This window comes from Macrobrachium rosenbergii, chromosome 52 (genome assembly GCF_040412425.1).
Source record: "Macrobrachium rosenbergii isolate ZJJX-2024 chromosome 52, ASM4041242v1, whole genome shotgun sequence".
Taxonomy (NCBI): Eukaryota; Metazoa; Arthropoda; class Malacostraca; order Decapoda; family Palaemonidae; genus Macrobrachium; species Macrobrachium rosenbergii.
Genome location: NC_089792.1, coordinates 35174199 through 35191374, shown reverse-complemented (window position 1 = coordinate 35191374; position 17176 = coordinate 35174199). Strand labels below are relative to the sequence as shown.

General features: G+C 40.0%; 1 protein-coding gene across 1 annotated transcript in view; it reads left to right on the top strand.

Moving 5' to 3' along the window:
* l(1)10Bb (BUD31-like protein) overlaps positions 1 to 17176 on the top strand; it is an 85436-nt gene that overhangs the window by 32253 nt on the left and 36007 nt on the right. Inside the window, exons 2-3 of the mRNA XM_067096069.1 lie at positions 280 to 402; positions 12709 to 12875. Coding sequence (XP_066952170.1) covers positions 280 to 402; positions 12709 to 12875 — 290 coding nt within the window. The remainder of the gene's footprint in view (positions 1 to 279; positions 403 to 12708; positions 12876 to 17176) is intronic.

The window sequence follows — 17176 nt, the reverse complement described above, 5'->3', positions numbered from 1 at the left end:
ACCCTTTTGAAAAAGTCATCATTATGGTAAATCTCTTAGCTTGTCTTAGTATCAAAGTGATATGTTGCGTTTGTTTGTGTGCAGTATACAACAAAACAGGTTTTCAAAAATATATTTACTCATTCTGTATTGAAAGAAATTAAATACTTTGCATTTGTAGTATGTGTGGATATTTTGTTTTGAAGTTCATTAAGGTTGACTGTAAACCAGATGGTTTTTATTATAGTTCAGGGTAGGAGGTATGTTTATATTTGAATACCAAACTATTTTAATTTCCAGCTGAAACTGACTCACATGAAGGGAAAAGGAAGGTGGAGTCTCTGTGGCCCATATTTCGCATCCACCATCAACGTTCCCGGTATATCTATGATCTCTTCTACCGTAGAAAAGCAATTAGTAGAGGTACGTCTGCTTTATTTTTAATCTGTAAATATCAGCTTTTGTGTCCTGCGAATACCACTTTTAGGTACAAGTGGAAAATTATTGACAATGTTTTCAGAGGATGAGAAACAAGATAGTTTCAGTATAGAGGACTGTACAGTGCATCTTGGTAAAATTGGAAATTGTTCCTACATAAATAGAGACCATCATTCATTATATAAGGATTTAGCTTGCAAACAGAAGCTGGAACAGCCGTTTAAGCTGACTGACAAGGTAGTTAACTCACAGCAGGTACAGGGAAGCCATGCCAAACTGTTGTGTGCAGACATCTCACCTTCGACTGTTCCCAGCTTTCTCCATTTATCTTGAAATAAAGCTGTTCTTTTTCCTAGTTTATTCCTTGTTTTTTGTTTTTTTTAGGGGTTTTTCTTCACTGAGTTAGGAGCCAAAACCATGAATCTTCTAACCTTCCTCCTCCATCCCAAGAAAAATTGGTAATATGCAGCAATCTTTATAAGGACAGACCTTGTAATGTTAATATGCAGCAGTCTTAATAAGGACAGACCTTGTAAAAGATTCCTCTCCTCGGTGGAGATAGACTCATATACCTTATATTGTCATGGCTTACATTCCTGGGTCGGGCCAGTCCTTGGACCAGACAGTTCGTATGCCAGAGTGGTCAAGAGATCGTCAGGGTGCTCTGACGAGTGTCCCCTCTCCTGTAAAGAGAGCATCATGGGGGGACCGAGAACTAGAGGGGCCTGAGGGTCCTATGCCCCAGGACTTGGACACCCCTGAGTTGCAGAGGCATTTCTTGTCGATCATTAAAATACAGGTACATCCCCATTTATTATGGTTCATTTTACGATAAATTGAGTTTCCAATGTGGTTAGTGGTTCTAAAGTTACAAAGTAATGCCAATACGACAGTACTGAAAATATTTTAAATTTTGCACCCGAAGGGCACAGGCAGCAGTGTATGATAGCGTCGTGAACTTCTTGGAGTTTTGTTTATGATACAGTAATTGATATTTTATGTTTATGGTACAGTAATTTATATTTCATTAAAGGATATGTATGTACAGTACTGAGAGAGAGAGAGAGAGAGAGAACAATCTGAGGCATGTTTACATTAAGCCTAATACAGTAACACAAACACACATTTACATTATTTTATAATTTATGCTACAGTATTCTTGTTTATATTTTTACTGCATTTTCTCATTTTTTTTAAGTTTTATAAACCAAGCTATAAATGCAATCAAGTCCGTAGGGTATGTACTGTGCACACACTTAATTTCATGCCATCAGTGAACTTGGTACAGCCTGTTGGGTTTTGTCTTACATATGAAATATGGTTTTTAAATATTTTTATGGTGATTAGAGATGAAATATTCTCTTGTTTACTGTTGTGTGCTAATCATACTTAGAATAAACTAAACTTGTAATAAAAGCGGTACAGTATATCATGCACAGCAAAAAAAATTGTTACACTTACTTACATATGCACGCATTCATTCGAAGGCGTCGTGAACTTTCTTAATTTTATATTTGTGCTACAGTAATTCATATTTCATTAAAGGATATGTACTATACTGAGAAAGAGAGATAGAGAGAGTTTATGTTGGCAAACAAATGAATTGGTGGGAAACAGCTAGAGAGATAGAGAGAGTTTACGTTGGCAAACAAACGAATTGGTGGGAAACAGCTGTTTTGTGATTGTGAGGGATTTTACTTTTTAACCTAAAGTATGTTAGTTTACCTTTGTATACCTGTTTTACATTTATGTTCAAAAAATAATAATAATAATAATAATTCCATTACCTCGTTCATTTCTTTTAGCAACTAAAAAAGTATTTCTTAATTCTTTCAGTAGTGGGCTGAATCAGCTCATTCTGAGAATCACTTTTTCGCCACAGGCATGACGAATTTTTTTTTATACATATTACGATGATAATATATCGGTATAATAGTACTGTACAGTATAAATGGATTCTCTAAGTGAAATAACAATTTAATTACTGTTACCTTTATCTTAAATACAGCTGTAATAACCCATTTGACTTTTGCAAATAGATACTGTGAGTGTAACACCTGGGCTAGCCTAGGTCTATAGTTCACACATAGCCTACACATATTTATCACATGTATGGTAATACATATGATAGCAACTGTTAAGGAAGTTGCTGTATAAAAATACATTAATAGTCACAAAACCATGGTAGGCTGTGGATATAGTATAGGCTAGGCTACCATACATGTATAGATTTTACTGTATACCCTAGTGTAGGCTAGGCAAATTTCATTTTATGTTTTTTCAAGAAACGATGGGGTTTTTGTAACGTAACCCCATCGTAATGGGGGAAATAACTGTATGTCATTTTAATGATCTCGAGGAAGAGACTGTGGCCTGTCCTTCTGACTGCCCTGCCGACATCAAGTCACTTTGGGGACCCCAGAAGGAACCTGGGGCTCCGATTAGTCGGCCATGGTATATGCTTGCCAACGTGGTTTTAGACCAGGTGTTTCTGGGCAAGAGAATTCTCTTCAGTCCGGCCGGCCCAGTAAGACTTCCTCCACCTCAGGCTTGTCAGGGAAATATTATGTTCCATTGGAGAGAGTCCATTGCCAACCAAACAGGTTAACCCAGACTTGACACGTCTTTGTCCTGGGATTTCACTGGACCGTCTCTGTGCAGAGGGAGTCTCTCTCTCTCACAGTTGGAGACGGTGGCACTGGAATTGACTGCCATGGCAGCATTCCAGACAATCTGTTGGTTGGATTTTTGGTCCCTCACAGTGGCAGGATCGCTTCCTCTTTAGGGGTTTGTACATCAGAGGAGGGTGTATCATTCAAGAGACCGATGCTGTCTGGAGGTAGGACTGTCACCTACCCCACCCACCAGACAGCAAAAACTGCAGCCCAACCCTCAGGTCAGGCTGGCCCATCCTCTTCAGGTCAGAGAAGGTCCTAGACTTACTGCCCCATGTAGAGGTACCCATTTTTCTTCCCCAGTAGTGAAAGGTACACAGCCTTGCCCCTTTTAGCCCCTCCTGTCCTAGGAAGGGGAACAAGGGTAAGAAGAAGGGAGGAGAACACCAGGGGCAGCTTTCGTACCCTCTCTGCCAATGGTGAGGGGGTAGCTGTCGAGCCTTGGGACAACTTGGCAGCTACATGGAGCGGAGACCTGTCCTTCAGGAGGGGTATCTACTACCCTGTGAGTTTCTGCCACCCCTCACTCTCAAATCCGGTCTGATTCCAGACATATGTTCTTGGCTCACAGAAGGATCTCGCCCACTTAGACAAGGTGAATGCAATAGTCCGGAAAGGCATAGTGGAAGTCATGAAAGACCAGTCTCCAGGGTTTTGCAGTTGTCTGTTCCTGGTGGAGAAGGCAATAGGCAGTTGGAGGCTAGTCATTAACCTCTCTCCATTGAACCGGTTCATTCGCCAGACCTGGTGCAAGATGGTGATTGTATGCTCAGATCTCAGTTTCATTAGAGGGGGCCCAACCTCATGCTTTTGGTGGATTTAAAGGATTGGGGGGGGACGGTGTTCCAATTTAAGACACTTTGTTTCAGGCTCTCAGCCCCCCCCTTGGTGTTCATGCGGGCGTTCACACTGATTTCAACTTGGGCCCATTCCCACAGGATATGTCTTTTTAGGTACCTGGATGATTGGTTGGTCCTGTTGAGCCCATTGCCACGGTTGCTTTGGGACAGAGATCGCCTTCTGTAGTTTTGTCACAACCTGGGGTTAGTAATCAACTTCAAGAAATCGAATCTCATGCCCAGACAGAGGGTAAAGTGCCTAGGCGTGCTGGTAGATATGGCAGCAGTGAGAGTTTTCCTTCAGATTCTTACATCAGCAAGTTAAGGAGGTAGTGCAGAAGTTCCTGTCTTGACAAGGACATCCTGCTTTGGCAGTGTCAGGTTATTCTTGTTACCTGTTGTCCTTAGAGAAGCTGGTCCTTCATGGGCTTCTTCAACTCTACTCCCTTCAGTGGAGTTAAAGGAGTTTTGGTCTATGGTGAGGGACCCTCCTTTCACTCTGTTCCTCTGTTGGAGGAAATAGGAGAGACTTAAATTGATGATCAGTCAACAGGAACCTCCTAATAGGAGTGGCTCCCCCCCTTCCCAAGAATGCATCAACCGAGTGATGGGATGCACACCTGGAAGAGTTGTTGGTTTCAGGTGCATGGGAGTTAAAATTGCAACAAGCATCTCCACATCAATTTCCTGAAACTAAAAGCCTTATTCCCGGCTCTGCAGGAGTTACAGGATCGAGTGATGGGGCACTCCATGGTGTTGATGATCAGCAACACCTAAGGGTGATCATTACAGTATATGTCAACAAGCAAGGGGGACTGGTGTACTTCCAGCTTCACAGGTTAGCAGTGTAGGTGCTTTTTGAGGGCAAAAGCGCACTTCTTAGAGCTTACTCATGTAATTTCGGGTACATTCCGGGTTCTCAGGACACAGTTGTGGACAGGCTCAGCAGCCAGAGTCAGGTGATAGGGACAGCACTTTTTACACCAAAGGCATTGCGGAGAGAGACTTTGAGCTTTAGGAGGCTCCAAATTTTCAACCTGGTACAAAAGAAAGCTCCTGGTATTCTGTTCCATTGTGCCAGAACTGTTGAGAACAAAAAAAATGACGCCTTCAGCACCCACAGGATAATCTAGTAGCATATGCTTTTCCTCCATTTTGCCTGATTTGTCATGTGACCAACAGGGGGGTGATTACCCAGAATCTCATTTTGACTCTGGTGGCCCCCAAGTGGCCACATGCCGAGTTGTATCTGGACCTGCTAGCTCCATTATCTGAGGTTCCAAGAGAGATTCCCCTGTGGCACAACCTTCTGTGTCTGTGTCAGCAGCACATTGAGAGGTATCACCAGGCAGTAGAAATGCTGGCATTTCACTCCTGAGACTACCCAGTGGCTCTTGTGAGCAAGAGGATTTTTGTTGCAGAGTGAAGATGTCTGGATACCAGATGTGAAAATCCTCAGCAGATGTGTACCAGGGGAAATGGGCTGTCTTCTTTAGTTTACATTGTCATCAGAAGATGTCTCTCCAGTCAGAGCAACTCTTCAGCAGGTAGCGGACTTTCTGTCTTTCTTCACTGAGAGAAGCCTCTCATAGTCTCTGCCAGTTAGGCTACAGGTTTGCCCATGGCCAAGTTCTTAGATTTAACCTCTTAACCCTTTTCATATCTGTATAGTTATCACATTCACTGAGGGTACATGAGCCAACAATGTGTCTGGGAAATATTGATATATAAAACAATGAAAAACAATAAGTTTTTGAAAAAAATAATTACTTTTAAAATTCAGCAAAAATAGAAATTTTATGCCAAGAAAACGTTCATTTTGCTGTCCTTTTTTTAAATGTTTATATTTTTATGGTGGAATAGTCAATAAATAAGAGTCCCAGCCCTCTAAAACAAAAAATGTGAGTTATTTGATTAAAAAAAAAAATTTCTTTACTTATTTTTATATTTTCGTTCAGTAAGCTCAAAAACTATGAAAGTCAGACGAATGAATTATTTTTTATGAGAAAGCCAATAAAATTCCCTAAATATTGACATATAAAACAATGGAAAACGAATAAGTCCAGTTGGTGAAAAAATTGATAGAAAAGATGGTGAGAAACAGAGTGCTCTCTTGGCCTATGGTGAGAATTATCGCTAGAAAATATTTTTTTGAAGAGCCCTATCTCGGTTATTTTTCATAGAAATTACTTTGTAATATACGAAAAAAAGTAGAGAAAAGTTGAAGAATAAAGGAAAGTCAAGAAAAATGGCTTTAGTATGATAGGCAACAGTTTCATTTTGACGTTATAAATTGATCGAAACGAAAAACCGTTGTCAAGTTACCGTTGTCAACATTATTCTTCGTAGCTCAAAAACTATAACAGTTAGGCGAATGAATTATTTTTTATGAGAAAGCCAATAAAATTCCCTAAATATTGACATATAAAACAATGGAAAAACGAATAAGTCCAGTTGGTGAAAAAATTGATAGAAAAGAGGGTGAGAAACAGAGCGCTCTGCCGGCCTATGGTGAGAATTATCGCTAGAAAAATATTTTTTTGAAGAGCCCTATCTCGGTTATTTTTCATAGAAATTACTTTGTAAATATACGAAAAAGTAGAGGAAAAGTTGAAGAATAAAGGAAAGTCAAGAAAAAATGGCTTCAGTAGCGGCAACAGTTTCATTTTGACATAAATTGATCGAAAACGAAAAAAAAGTTACCGTTGTCAACATTATTGATCGTAGCTCAAAAACTATAACAGTTAGGCGAATGAATTATTTTTTATGAGAAAGCCTGGAAGAAAATTTCTAAATATCGACATATAAAACAATGAAAAACGAATAAGTCCAGTTGGTGAAAAATTGATAGAAAAGTGGGTAAGAAACAGAGCCGCTGCCAGGCTTTATTGGTGAGAATTATCGCTAGAAATTTTTTTTTGAAGAGCCCTACCTCGGATTTTTTTTTCATAGAAATTACTTTGTAAATATACAAAATGTAGAGGAAAGGTTGAGGAATAAAGTGAGAGTCAAGAACAATGGCTTTGGTAACAGCAGCAGTTTCATTTTGACGTTATAAGCTGTTCGAAAAAAAAAAAATGTTACTGTTGTCAACATTATCGTTAAGTAGCTCAAAAGCTATAACAGTTAGGTGAATGAATTATTTTTATGAGAAAGCCAACAAAATTCTCTAAATATCGATATATATGATAATGAAAAATGAGATTCAGAGCCCTGCCTAAAATCCAGACGTCTCTTATGTGATGCACTAGCGCGTTTCCGCTAGTTTTACTGTAAAAACTTTGCGTAAAGCATGTTGGAAACTGTTCTCGATTGGCGTGGCTGTATGTAAACAGCCACACGTGTTTACCCAACCTCGCGCGCATGGTCTCTGACAGAAGTGTGGCCTGCCAGGCCTGCGTGGGTGCGATCAGCTGATGTCATTGTGAGAATTTTACTACACCATGGATTTTGCGTATGCACAGTAGAGGAACTAAAAAATTTACAGAAAATAGAGGATACTAAACAGAGTGTTTCCAATAATGTAATCCTACATTTTATATAAAAAAAATGTAAGATACGAGAGAAACGTGGGTAGGATCAGCTGATTTCATTGTGAGAAATTTACTATGCCAGGATTTTGCATGCGCAGTATACGGACTGCTTGCCTGGCGTATCGATGCCTGAGTTACGGTCCAAGGTATGCTTTAGCCTATGGAAACCACCAACTGTCGAAGATAAAAAAAATTTACCCTACCAGACGTAGAAACCGCTGGAAAAATGTCGGTAAATTTTACGTAAAATTACGTCAGTCAGAAAAGAAGGGGTTAGGGGTTGTTGCGTAATATTACGTCAATTGGACAGGAATGGGTTAAGCGTCACCCACGTAATAATACGTTTACCATGATCTACTTGGTACCATCTTCAATGGGATATTACGTTCAAGACTTTAAATGCATGTGTCAAGCCATCAGTCCCGTAATAACACGTTTACATGTATAGAAAGCGTAGGAACATCATTTGGTAACACTCTCAGCACATGTAAGCTGTAAATGGAAATTTATTTGCTGCCTGGCAACGTTTTTCTGGTGGTCGCTTGATGCTAGAAAGCTGGTTTGCTTTCAGTACGCTTCGGGCATTTATCGAGACAGGTTGACTTTTTGCTTTTTTCACAATGAGTGTCCTAAAGAGGAGGCATATTTCTTCAGATGAGATCAATCAAATACTAGATGAAGAGTCTGATACTGATGACCTATTTGATGATGAGAGCTCTAGTTCGGAATCTTCCAGTGATGAGGATATGGAAGGAACGAACTTTTCTTCCGATAGTGGGAGTGAAGATGACTTGTCATTGCCGAGTGACTGGACGACAAGAGGGAGAGAGAGAGCTTTTGTTGCTGATCCCGGCATGAAATTTACGGTTGAGGATAAAGAGAACCCATTAGAATATATTGAGAAATACTTTGATGATGAAATCATTGATTACCTTGTGAAAGAAACAAGCAGATTTGCAAAACAGTTTCTGGATGAGAATGTAGAACATTTGTCACCACAATCACGAGTACATAGGTGGTTTGACACTTGTGCAAGTGAAATGAGTGTCTTTATAGGTCCACTTATTTTACAGGGCATTGATTCTAAGTGTGATAATAGTGCATGTATGTATAACATTTTTCATTCAGTATTATGTAGTATTTTGAAATAAAATAATAGTGGTATTAATTTTTTATTCCATCATTTAATTAATATTCCTACACTTAACTACAAGTATTATCATCAGTGAGATGACCGCTAACTACAAAAAAAGCTTGACGGTACATTGGCAGTGAGGTCGTCCAGGGGGGGACGCTTAACAGGTTAAGGGAGTTTATCTCTCTTCCTCATGGGAGATCTCCATGCTCCTGAGAAACTTGAGACAGTATTGCCCACCCAGGGAACTCAGACCTCCTGAGTGATACATGAATCTTGTTTTGAGGAGCCTAATTCCCTCCCCGTGCGAGCCACTGAGAGGGTCGTCAGAATGGGATCTGACTTTGAAGATTGTTTTCTTGCTTGCTCTGGCTTTGGAGAAGAGAGTAGGCGAGCTTCATTGCCTTTCTTTTGATGTTAAGCACTTGAGTGGATGGGGATCAGTTATACTCAAGTTTGTTCCGTAATTCATGTCGAAGACTCAGAATCTATTGGTCCCTGATGTCAGATTCTAGTCCTTTTCAATCCCCTCCCTAGAAGACTTTGTTGGTAGTGATCAGGAGGAGATGCTACTGTGTACAGTTAGGATGCTGTGGTACTGTCTTAAGAGAACTTGACATCTCAGGCCTGAGTATCGACACCTCTTCATTAGTACTGGCTCAACCAAGAAAGAGGTGTCCGAGAACACGATCCCTTTCTGGCTGCGTGAGACAATCAAACAGGCATACTCATCTCATCATCTGCCAAGAAAGACTTGGTTATGGTCCAGATGAGAGCTCACGAGGTTAGGGGCATGGCCTCGTCCCTGGCACTCTGGAAAAACCTGTCGGTTAAGCAGGCATTACAGGCAAGGGTGTGGTCGCATCAGACAACATTTACCTCATTCTACCTTCAGGACATTGTCCACAAGTCCTTGGACATGTTTTCCATGTTTTCCAACCGACTGGTTGGTTCTACCCACATGAGAACACCTTCCTGGTCTGGAAGAGCAGAGGAAAGATTCCCATACCTTTAGCCAGTTGAACATATGGGATGTTACAACTGTTAGACTTCTAGGGATAAAGTAATGAGTTTGCTTTCATTACCCTGTTGAAGGGTTAAAGAACCAATAAGCATCAGAGACAGTAAAACTAGTTATTAAAACCATGTTTGTTTCCTCGTCAAGAGAGAGAGGGGACATGCATACAATCAATCTACAAAAAAGAAAGATGATGGGCAGGATACATCTTTCTTGTAACTCACTTGCAATCCTCATCCGTCCAGCATGTACCAGCTTGCTACCTGACACTGCCCTGTGGTGGCTGACTAACAATTTGTTTAATTAACCCAGCTCCTGTAAGGGGACAAGTACCATCTTGTCTAAGGTATCCGGTAAGCAAGAGGGTGTGCGAGTTACTGGTCTCCTCGCCTTTCTCTCAAAGGGCAGAGAGTCAGGTAGCAAGCAGGTGCATGCTGGATGGACGAGGATCGCAGGTGAGTTGCATGAAAGATGTATCCTGTCCTTCATCTTTTTTTTTTGTAGATTGATTGTATGCATGTCCCTCTCTCTCTTGACAAGGAGAGAGAGGGATAGACAATGAAAAAAAACTCGGTTTTAATAGCTAGTTTTATTGTCTGATGCATACTGGTTCTTTCAACCTTCAATAAGGTAATAAAGGCAAACTCATTACTTTATACCCAAAAGTCTAGTAGTTGTAACATCCCATATGTTCAGTTGGCTAGTGGTGTGGGAATCCTTCTCCACTCTTCTAGACCAGGAAGGTGTTCTCATGTGGGTAGAACCAAACAATCGGTTTTGGAGAGTACCCAGACTCCTCCCACCAATGGGCGAGCCTCCTATGTAGAGAACAAAGGTTCGTATTTATATAGGAACAAATAGCAAATTTTTAAAGTAATTTGTATTTTTCCTAACAAACAAACCTGAAGTTCTTTTCATTACAGCCCACCTCAGCCACCGTTATTTAAAAAATTCAGATTTGTACGTTAGGAAGAATATAAATTACTTTACAAATTTGCTATACTGTATATAGAGGGGCAGTTTTGCTGGAGGGGAGTCCATTAAGTTGAGTAGCTCAGTCAACAGTATGGTAATTGGAGATAGTTGGCTACAGCTTTGTTCTTTCAGCCAGGGAAGGTAACAAAAGGTCAGTCCTGGCAGCAGAAGAGACTATAGAGTGGGAAAAAGGTGAGAAAGCCTCACTAAAATAATTTAGATAAACTACGTAGGAACTAGGTATGAGTTACATCTTAAGTAATTGCTCTCTGTAATCCTCCACTCATTGACAAGGGGTAGAATAAGATGTGTTGTGATTGTTATGAAATTAAATATTCCTTTCAGCTTTATTGCTTCAGTGAATAAGCTTAAGAGGAAAAAATTGGATGTATATTGAGTAAGAACAGTTTGGTACAGTATTGATTTTGTACAAATATATTAAGTCTTGTAGCGAACTATGTGCTGGCATGGGAAAAGTATATCTGGTGCAGGTGCATTTATGTTGACGGAGATTTTCACAGTTTGATACTGTACAGTGGGTATCTGATGCATTCATTTGTGCCTTCTGATCATGGCCAAAGTACATGGAGACAGCGTGACAGATTGGTGGAAGCGTTGTGATCCTTCAAACATTGAACCGGTGTCGTCACACTTCCAGGGAGGGGTTATTAAGTGAGTGCGTGCGTGTGTGCACTCTCTAATGGTATATTATATGTGAGAGGAACATACAGTGGCTGTTGACTTTGATTTGCGGCTGAGTGTGATTAGCTCTTTGTGCAGTGTTAGTGAATAAGAACAGCCACTGTGAGAGCATTTGTGTGCGGCCATAGGAAGTGGGTAAGATAACTGATTAACACTTATAACTTTTCAGACATTATATGGAATACCCATTTTTGTGTCGCAGTGAAACTCCTCCATTTCTCCATTATGCATTTTCCCGTTCTGTTCACCATTATGCATTCTTTTGTTTTAGATGTCTTTTTCATACACCATTTTAGGGTTTTAATATATATTATATATTTCTTTTCACAGGAAGTCTGGTTCTTCCTGTGAGGACGAATATTTTGGAAGTGGTGTTCTTTTAACATACTCTATGACATTTATTTTGGTCTAGAATAATTATGACCATCTTATTTTTGTTTGGTGACCAGGGTGTTGGTTACTAGTATTGGTTGGTCAAGAATCATTAATTCGATGGATTGTGAGTCTGAATTTCCTCTAGTCGTGATTTCCATTTATATGGGGTGTGAGTCACTCCATTTCATGACCGAAGCTTTTGCTGAAATACTTTTGTTAAATTTGCAAATAAAGTCTAGTTTTGTATCTCGCGTTTTATTGCAGTAGGACTTTGTTTGAGGATAGATTCAGTGAGAGGAGTCGACAAGAGAGAAAGAATGTGCTGACCCAGTGCCGGTCATTGCTACCAGGAGGGTCTTAGGGATGTAAGATGATATGATGCTGTTCTTAAATCAGATGTAGTAAGAGATTATGACCCTAATTGATCTTGTGTAGGGCCATAACAATACAACGTAAACATGTAAACACCATACAAGCCAAAAAGAATGCTCCTCTGATACAAAGTATTGTAGTATTGAAAAACAATAGAACACAACTTGCTGAGAATCACTATAAATTCAGAATTGCTCAGGAGGAGGAAAGGCCACTCAGAAAAAGGGGGAAATTTATCAAAATAAAAATTGCATGAAAATGTAATGAATGCATATTTAAATGAAAGGTGAATAGTGAAGGCTTGATGGTATATATGATGTAGCAGCTTTTTGGGGTTCTCTCATTTTTCTAGGATACCAAGGTCATCTCTCTTAAACATCTATCTGGTGACCCCCTTGATCTGGAGCATGAGGGTCTATAAGGAAATGTTTGTAGTTTTATGAACATTGTGTTAGTATCAGTCACATTACTCGAATACTGTAAATACACATGATTCCTGTATATCCCAAGGTTCTGCCAAATTTAGTAGTTTTATTTGAAAGAACAAGATCTTGCAAATACTACTGAAGTATACTCTGTTCTGTATTGTGTTCTGTAGTTTATAGATATTTTTCATTGCAATGATAAGGTTAAGATGATACAGTATTTCATTTTTCACATATTCCAGAGTTGTATGATTACTGCCTGAAGGAGAAAATTGCTGATCAAAACCTGATTGCAAAATGGCGTAAACAGGGCTATGAAAACCTATGTTGCTTGCGTTGCATACAAACACGAGACACAAATTTTGGTACTAATTGTGTATGTCGTGTTCCAAAAGGAAAATTAGAAGAGGTGAGGCATGTTTTCTATTATTTTGATATAGTATTCTGACAGCAGAATGAATTTTGAATAACTGAAACTAAATAGTCACTAATTCATATAAGCAAATCTCCTATCACCTGCATTTTCAGTGTCATCTGTTGTTGTAGTCTCTTGTTAGGAGTTTATTGGGGTTAACATCAGTTTTGATTGATGTATCTTGGTTGGTAAAATTTTCATGAGTCTTGGTTTATTCCTACTCAAATACAAACCTGTATTCTTTGCTGGAACAGCCCATTAAATTTTACTGACAAGTAGGGCAAAGCTCCGCCCACCTGTTGGTCTACACTTAGCTTCGCTTCCAGCTGCCGTCATGCCAAGACTCTCTGTCCTACTTTTGCTGTTTGTTTTACTAATAGAGAATCTTGTCGAGTGTTTTCCTTAATCTTCTTTTTTGCATGTTAGTTGGTTTGTCTTTGATATGTAATATAATAATAATAATGAGCCAAACCCATCAATCATCTCGGCCATCTACCTCCCTCCCAATGAAACCCTACCTGGTAGGTGCTGTCCAGGTAAGGTTCCTTCCTTCAGTGGCAGTGGATCCTCATACTCTTTGCTCACCGTGCAGGAAGTACATATGTGATAAGAATAATCCATGGTCAGAGGACTGTGTCTGGCATTCTGAACAGTGGGTGAAGTTGGCCATGAAGAGGAAAAGAGAGAAGTACCCCCGGTGTCATAGGATTGTGATACTCCTCCGGTGACATCAAATCTTGTCTTCGGTACTTTTCTTACCCCATTGAAACTTCCTTCCACTGTTACAACTCCTAGGGAGGAGTTTCCCTCTTGCCAACTCCCACAAAACGCTCGGTGGAGAGCCTTCAAGGGAGGGAGGATGTTCATTCCAGCATTTCTCTTGAGGCCTCATTTCACTCTTAAGGATAATTTTCCTCCAGTGGACATTCTCTCTGGTATGGTAGGAATAACTGGGACCCTCTTCTTCTCTTTTCAGGCCTGATGTGGCATCTGGGTTTGCCTAGGCAGGATATTTATAGGAAAATTAGAATTTTTATCTGTGAAAGGTAGAAGTAAAGTGCTATTGATGCTAACGGACTATGTAAAGTAATTCACAAAGTACATGCTTTAAAGCGGGAATGCTTGGTAATATTACAAGGTTGTTGTAGGCATAATTTCTCAAGACAATTACAATATCGTCTTGAAAGGCAAGCTTTACTGGTAATGGGCATGATTGTTGTGTGGAATGCTCAAAGCTCCAGTGATTGTTTGATGAACATTGGATTCTCTGTATTATATAGTGATTAACTAGAGGCTTGATTAGAAATACTTATTTTAAAGCTGGGCAGTTAGGGTAACTCCTTAAAATCTTAGGCTCTACAAAGGGAATACTGTACTATTTTAGTGTTGCTGTGCATTATTCATAGTATTTTGTTGTGCACTACTCTTTTTACGAAAGGGTTTCAGACATTTAAAAGAATAATGTCAAAGATTAAATTTATAGTACAATCTGACAAGTTAGGAGGTAAGACTGAAGTATCTTTGCTGTTCTTATTTCAAAGAAATTATCCTTTAGGCTAGCAAAAGTATGATGGCCATCATAAATTAAATGGTAGGGGAATGATTGATTGTGTTCTCTGGTAGGCTAGTTCCTGGTTAGGTAGGGATTGGTTCTGTGAAGTATTGCTGCAGGAATTAATTTTAACCTGTGATGACTGTAAATTTTGTAAATACATACGCTACCCTACGTATGAAAGAGTTACATTTCGAATGACTGTTGATATCTTGATTTGTTCATATGATATAAAACCAATACGGTACTGTATGTTTTTTCATCCTGAAACACACTACTGTACACTGTATATACAGTGCTGCATTTTATAGAGTACTTTATTAATACGAATGATACATAAAACCTTAATAAATTGTGATGATAACACAGTTCAGTACAGTTGTCTTTCTTACCTTTGTAACTGGTAGCGTAGGGTTGAGGTGATAGCTGAGAGGAGGAGAGGTGGTGTGGAATTACTGGGGCAGTGGGTCATTAACATCAATGTCTTCTTAGGCATCACTTTCGTCTTCATATGAGGAGGAAGCATTCAACGGAGGTGGGGGAGGTTCTTCAGGTTGAAGGCACTGGTTTGAATAATTGATCTAAGGAAGTTTGCATTGTTTTTCTTTTCTTTTCATCGCATACAATACGATAACACTGCATAGCATCATTGATGCTTGTTGGTACTTTTGGGTCTTGATTCTCAAAAATAGTTAAAGCTTTTTCTGTAAGAGAAAACCATCGACCATCAATTTCATTTGAAATTTCATTAAAAGAAGTAGTTCTTCTTCTGTTCTTTGCATTTCATCTATTTCCATTAAGTGTTCATTTTTTAATTCCTCTGAATGAGACTCAAACGGCTCTTCAAAGTCCTCTTCCCCAAAGTCAAGCTGTAGTTTTTCACTTATGTCAATGAGACTGTTAACGATTCCCTTCACCTCCTCTTCCTGATTAAATCCTCTAAAGTCATTGAAAAACTGTGGGCGCAGTGCCTTCCATGCTCCATTCATGTTGATGTCACTTATTTCATGCCATGCAGCATCAATATTCTTGATGCAATTATAAATGTTTTATCTCTTCCGAGTCACGTAAGGTCACACCAGGGTCATTCACTTCCTTCAGTGATTGCCTGTAAGTACAGCGAGTGTAATATTTCTTGAAATTGGCTGTTACGCCTTGATCCATCGGTTGATTGAGTAAAGTTGTGTTGGTGATAAAAAGACAATTTTTGCATCCGGATGGAAATTGTCTATGGGTGGTGGTGCCCAGGGGCATTATCCAAAATTAAGAGAATCTTGAAAGGAATCCCATTCTCTCAGCAGTACAACTTGACTTCGGGAGCAAAGTGATGGAAAAACCAGTCTTCAAATATAGCGAGAGTCACCCAGGCTTTGTTTTTGGCCATCCAGATTATGGGTAGAGAGCTTTTTGTGATGTTTTTATACACTAAGAGCAGTTTTAGCTTGAAGTCTCTCGATGCGTTGCCACCCAGCAGTAAGGTTAGCGTATCCTTCTCTGCCTTATATCCTGGCATCGTCTTCTCTTCGTGGCCAATGTATGTTTAATCTGGCATTTTCATATATGTAACTTACCAAGTAATTACATAGCTATACTTTCTACTTGATCAGCACTTAAAAATTTGAGGTTCAAGGTAGCCATACAGTTGTTTTAAGTTTAGGTAACGACCCCGCCCTCTTTCAGGGAACAATAGATACAACAAAACAGAGAAAATCTCTTCTTTTCTGCCGACATTCAACACAACATCGAATGTTTTGGTGGTTAGGTTTGAAGTTTTCTTCATCCTTTTCCAAGGAACTGGTCAAGTATTGTTGATTTTGGTAGCTTTTCAACTTTAGTCATACAATTTGTGCTAAGTGTAGAGGACAAGAGTGCTCAAAAGATCTTACATGCACTGAATGTGTTGGATGGGATAAGAAAAAGTGGAAAGTTTTTAAATATCATATGGATAAATTAGATACGGATAGGAAGAGGGAGGCTGCTGTTAGAGTCATGAGAAGGGCTGTGAGTTTAGAACCTCTCTCTAACATTCAAGTCTTAGACCTTAATGTTCCTCCTCCTGCCTGTGTATTATCCCCTATCCTTAGTCCTCCAAATATTTTTCCATCAACTCCTGTACCTGGCTCCCATGCTTCTGATCCCGATGCCCTAGTCAGCCTCGAGAGTAAATTTGATCTTTTAGTCAACACTGTATCAAAATTAGGCAAATCGCTTAAGGCCCTGATGGAAGAAGTTCACAGTTTTAAACAAGTGTCAGTGTCGTTGCCAGTGGAGGAGGTGGCTGTTCGTTCTGCTGATTCTCCTAGACAAAGGTCAATGTCACACTCCCCTGAACCTGGGAGTAGACATACCAGAGGTCCAAGGGAGGTCAGTGAGGTTTGCCCGTGGGCAGTCGCCCCTTCATCCTATTCTGTGGTGCATAGTTGTGACAGCTGTTGGAAAGGTGTCACTGTGAGTGCCCACCAGTTGTCATCGGATTCTGATCTCCAGTCCGGGGAATAGACATGGCGTTTTATGGGCGAGTCTTGTCCTTTGTTGGTTCCTAAGCGCTCTTCCAGCAAATGCTTATCTTCTGGGTGTCCACATGAGCGATTAGTGTATTTACCAGAGCGCCATTCAGTCTCCGAACTCCAGTCTCGGACTCCCAAACTCCCATCTCGGACTCCAGAGCCCGTCTCATTCTCCGGAGTGCCCGTCTCACAAGTACCCGCCGTCATCTGGGCGCCCAGCAGTAACAGAGCGTATG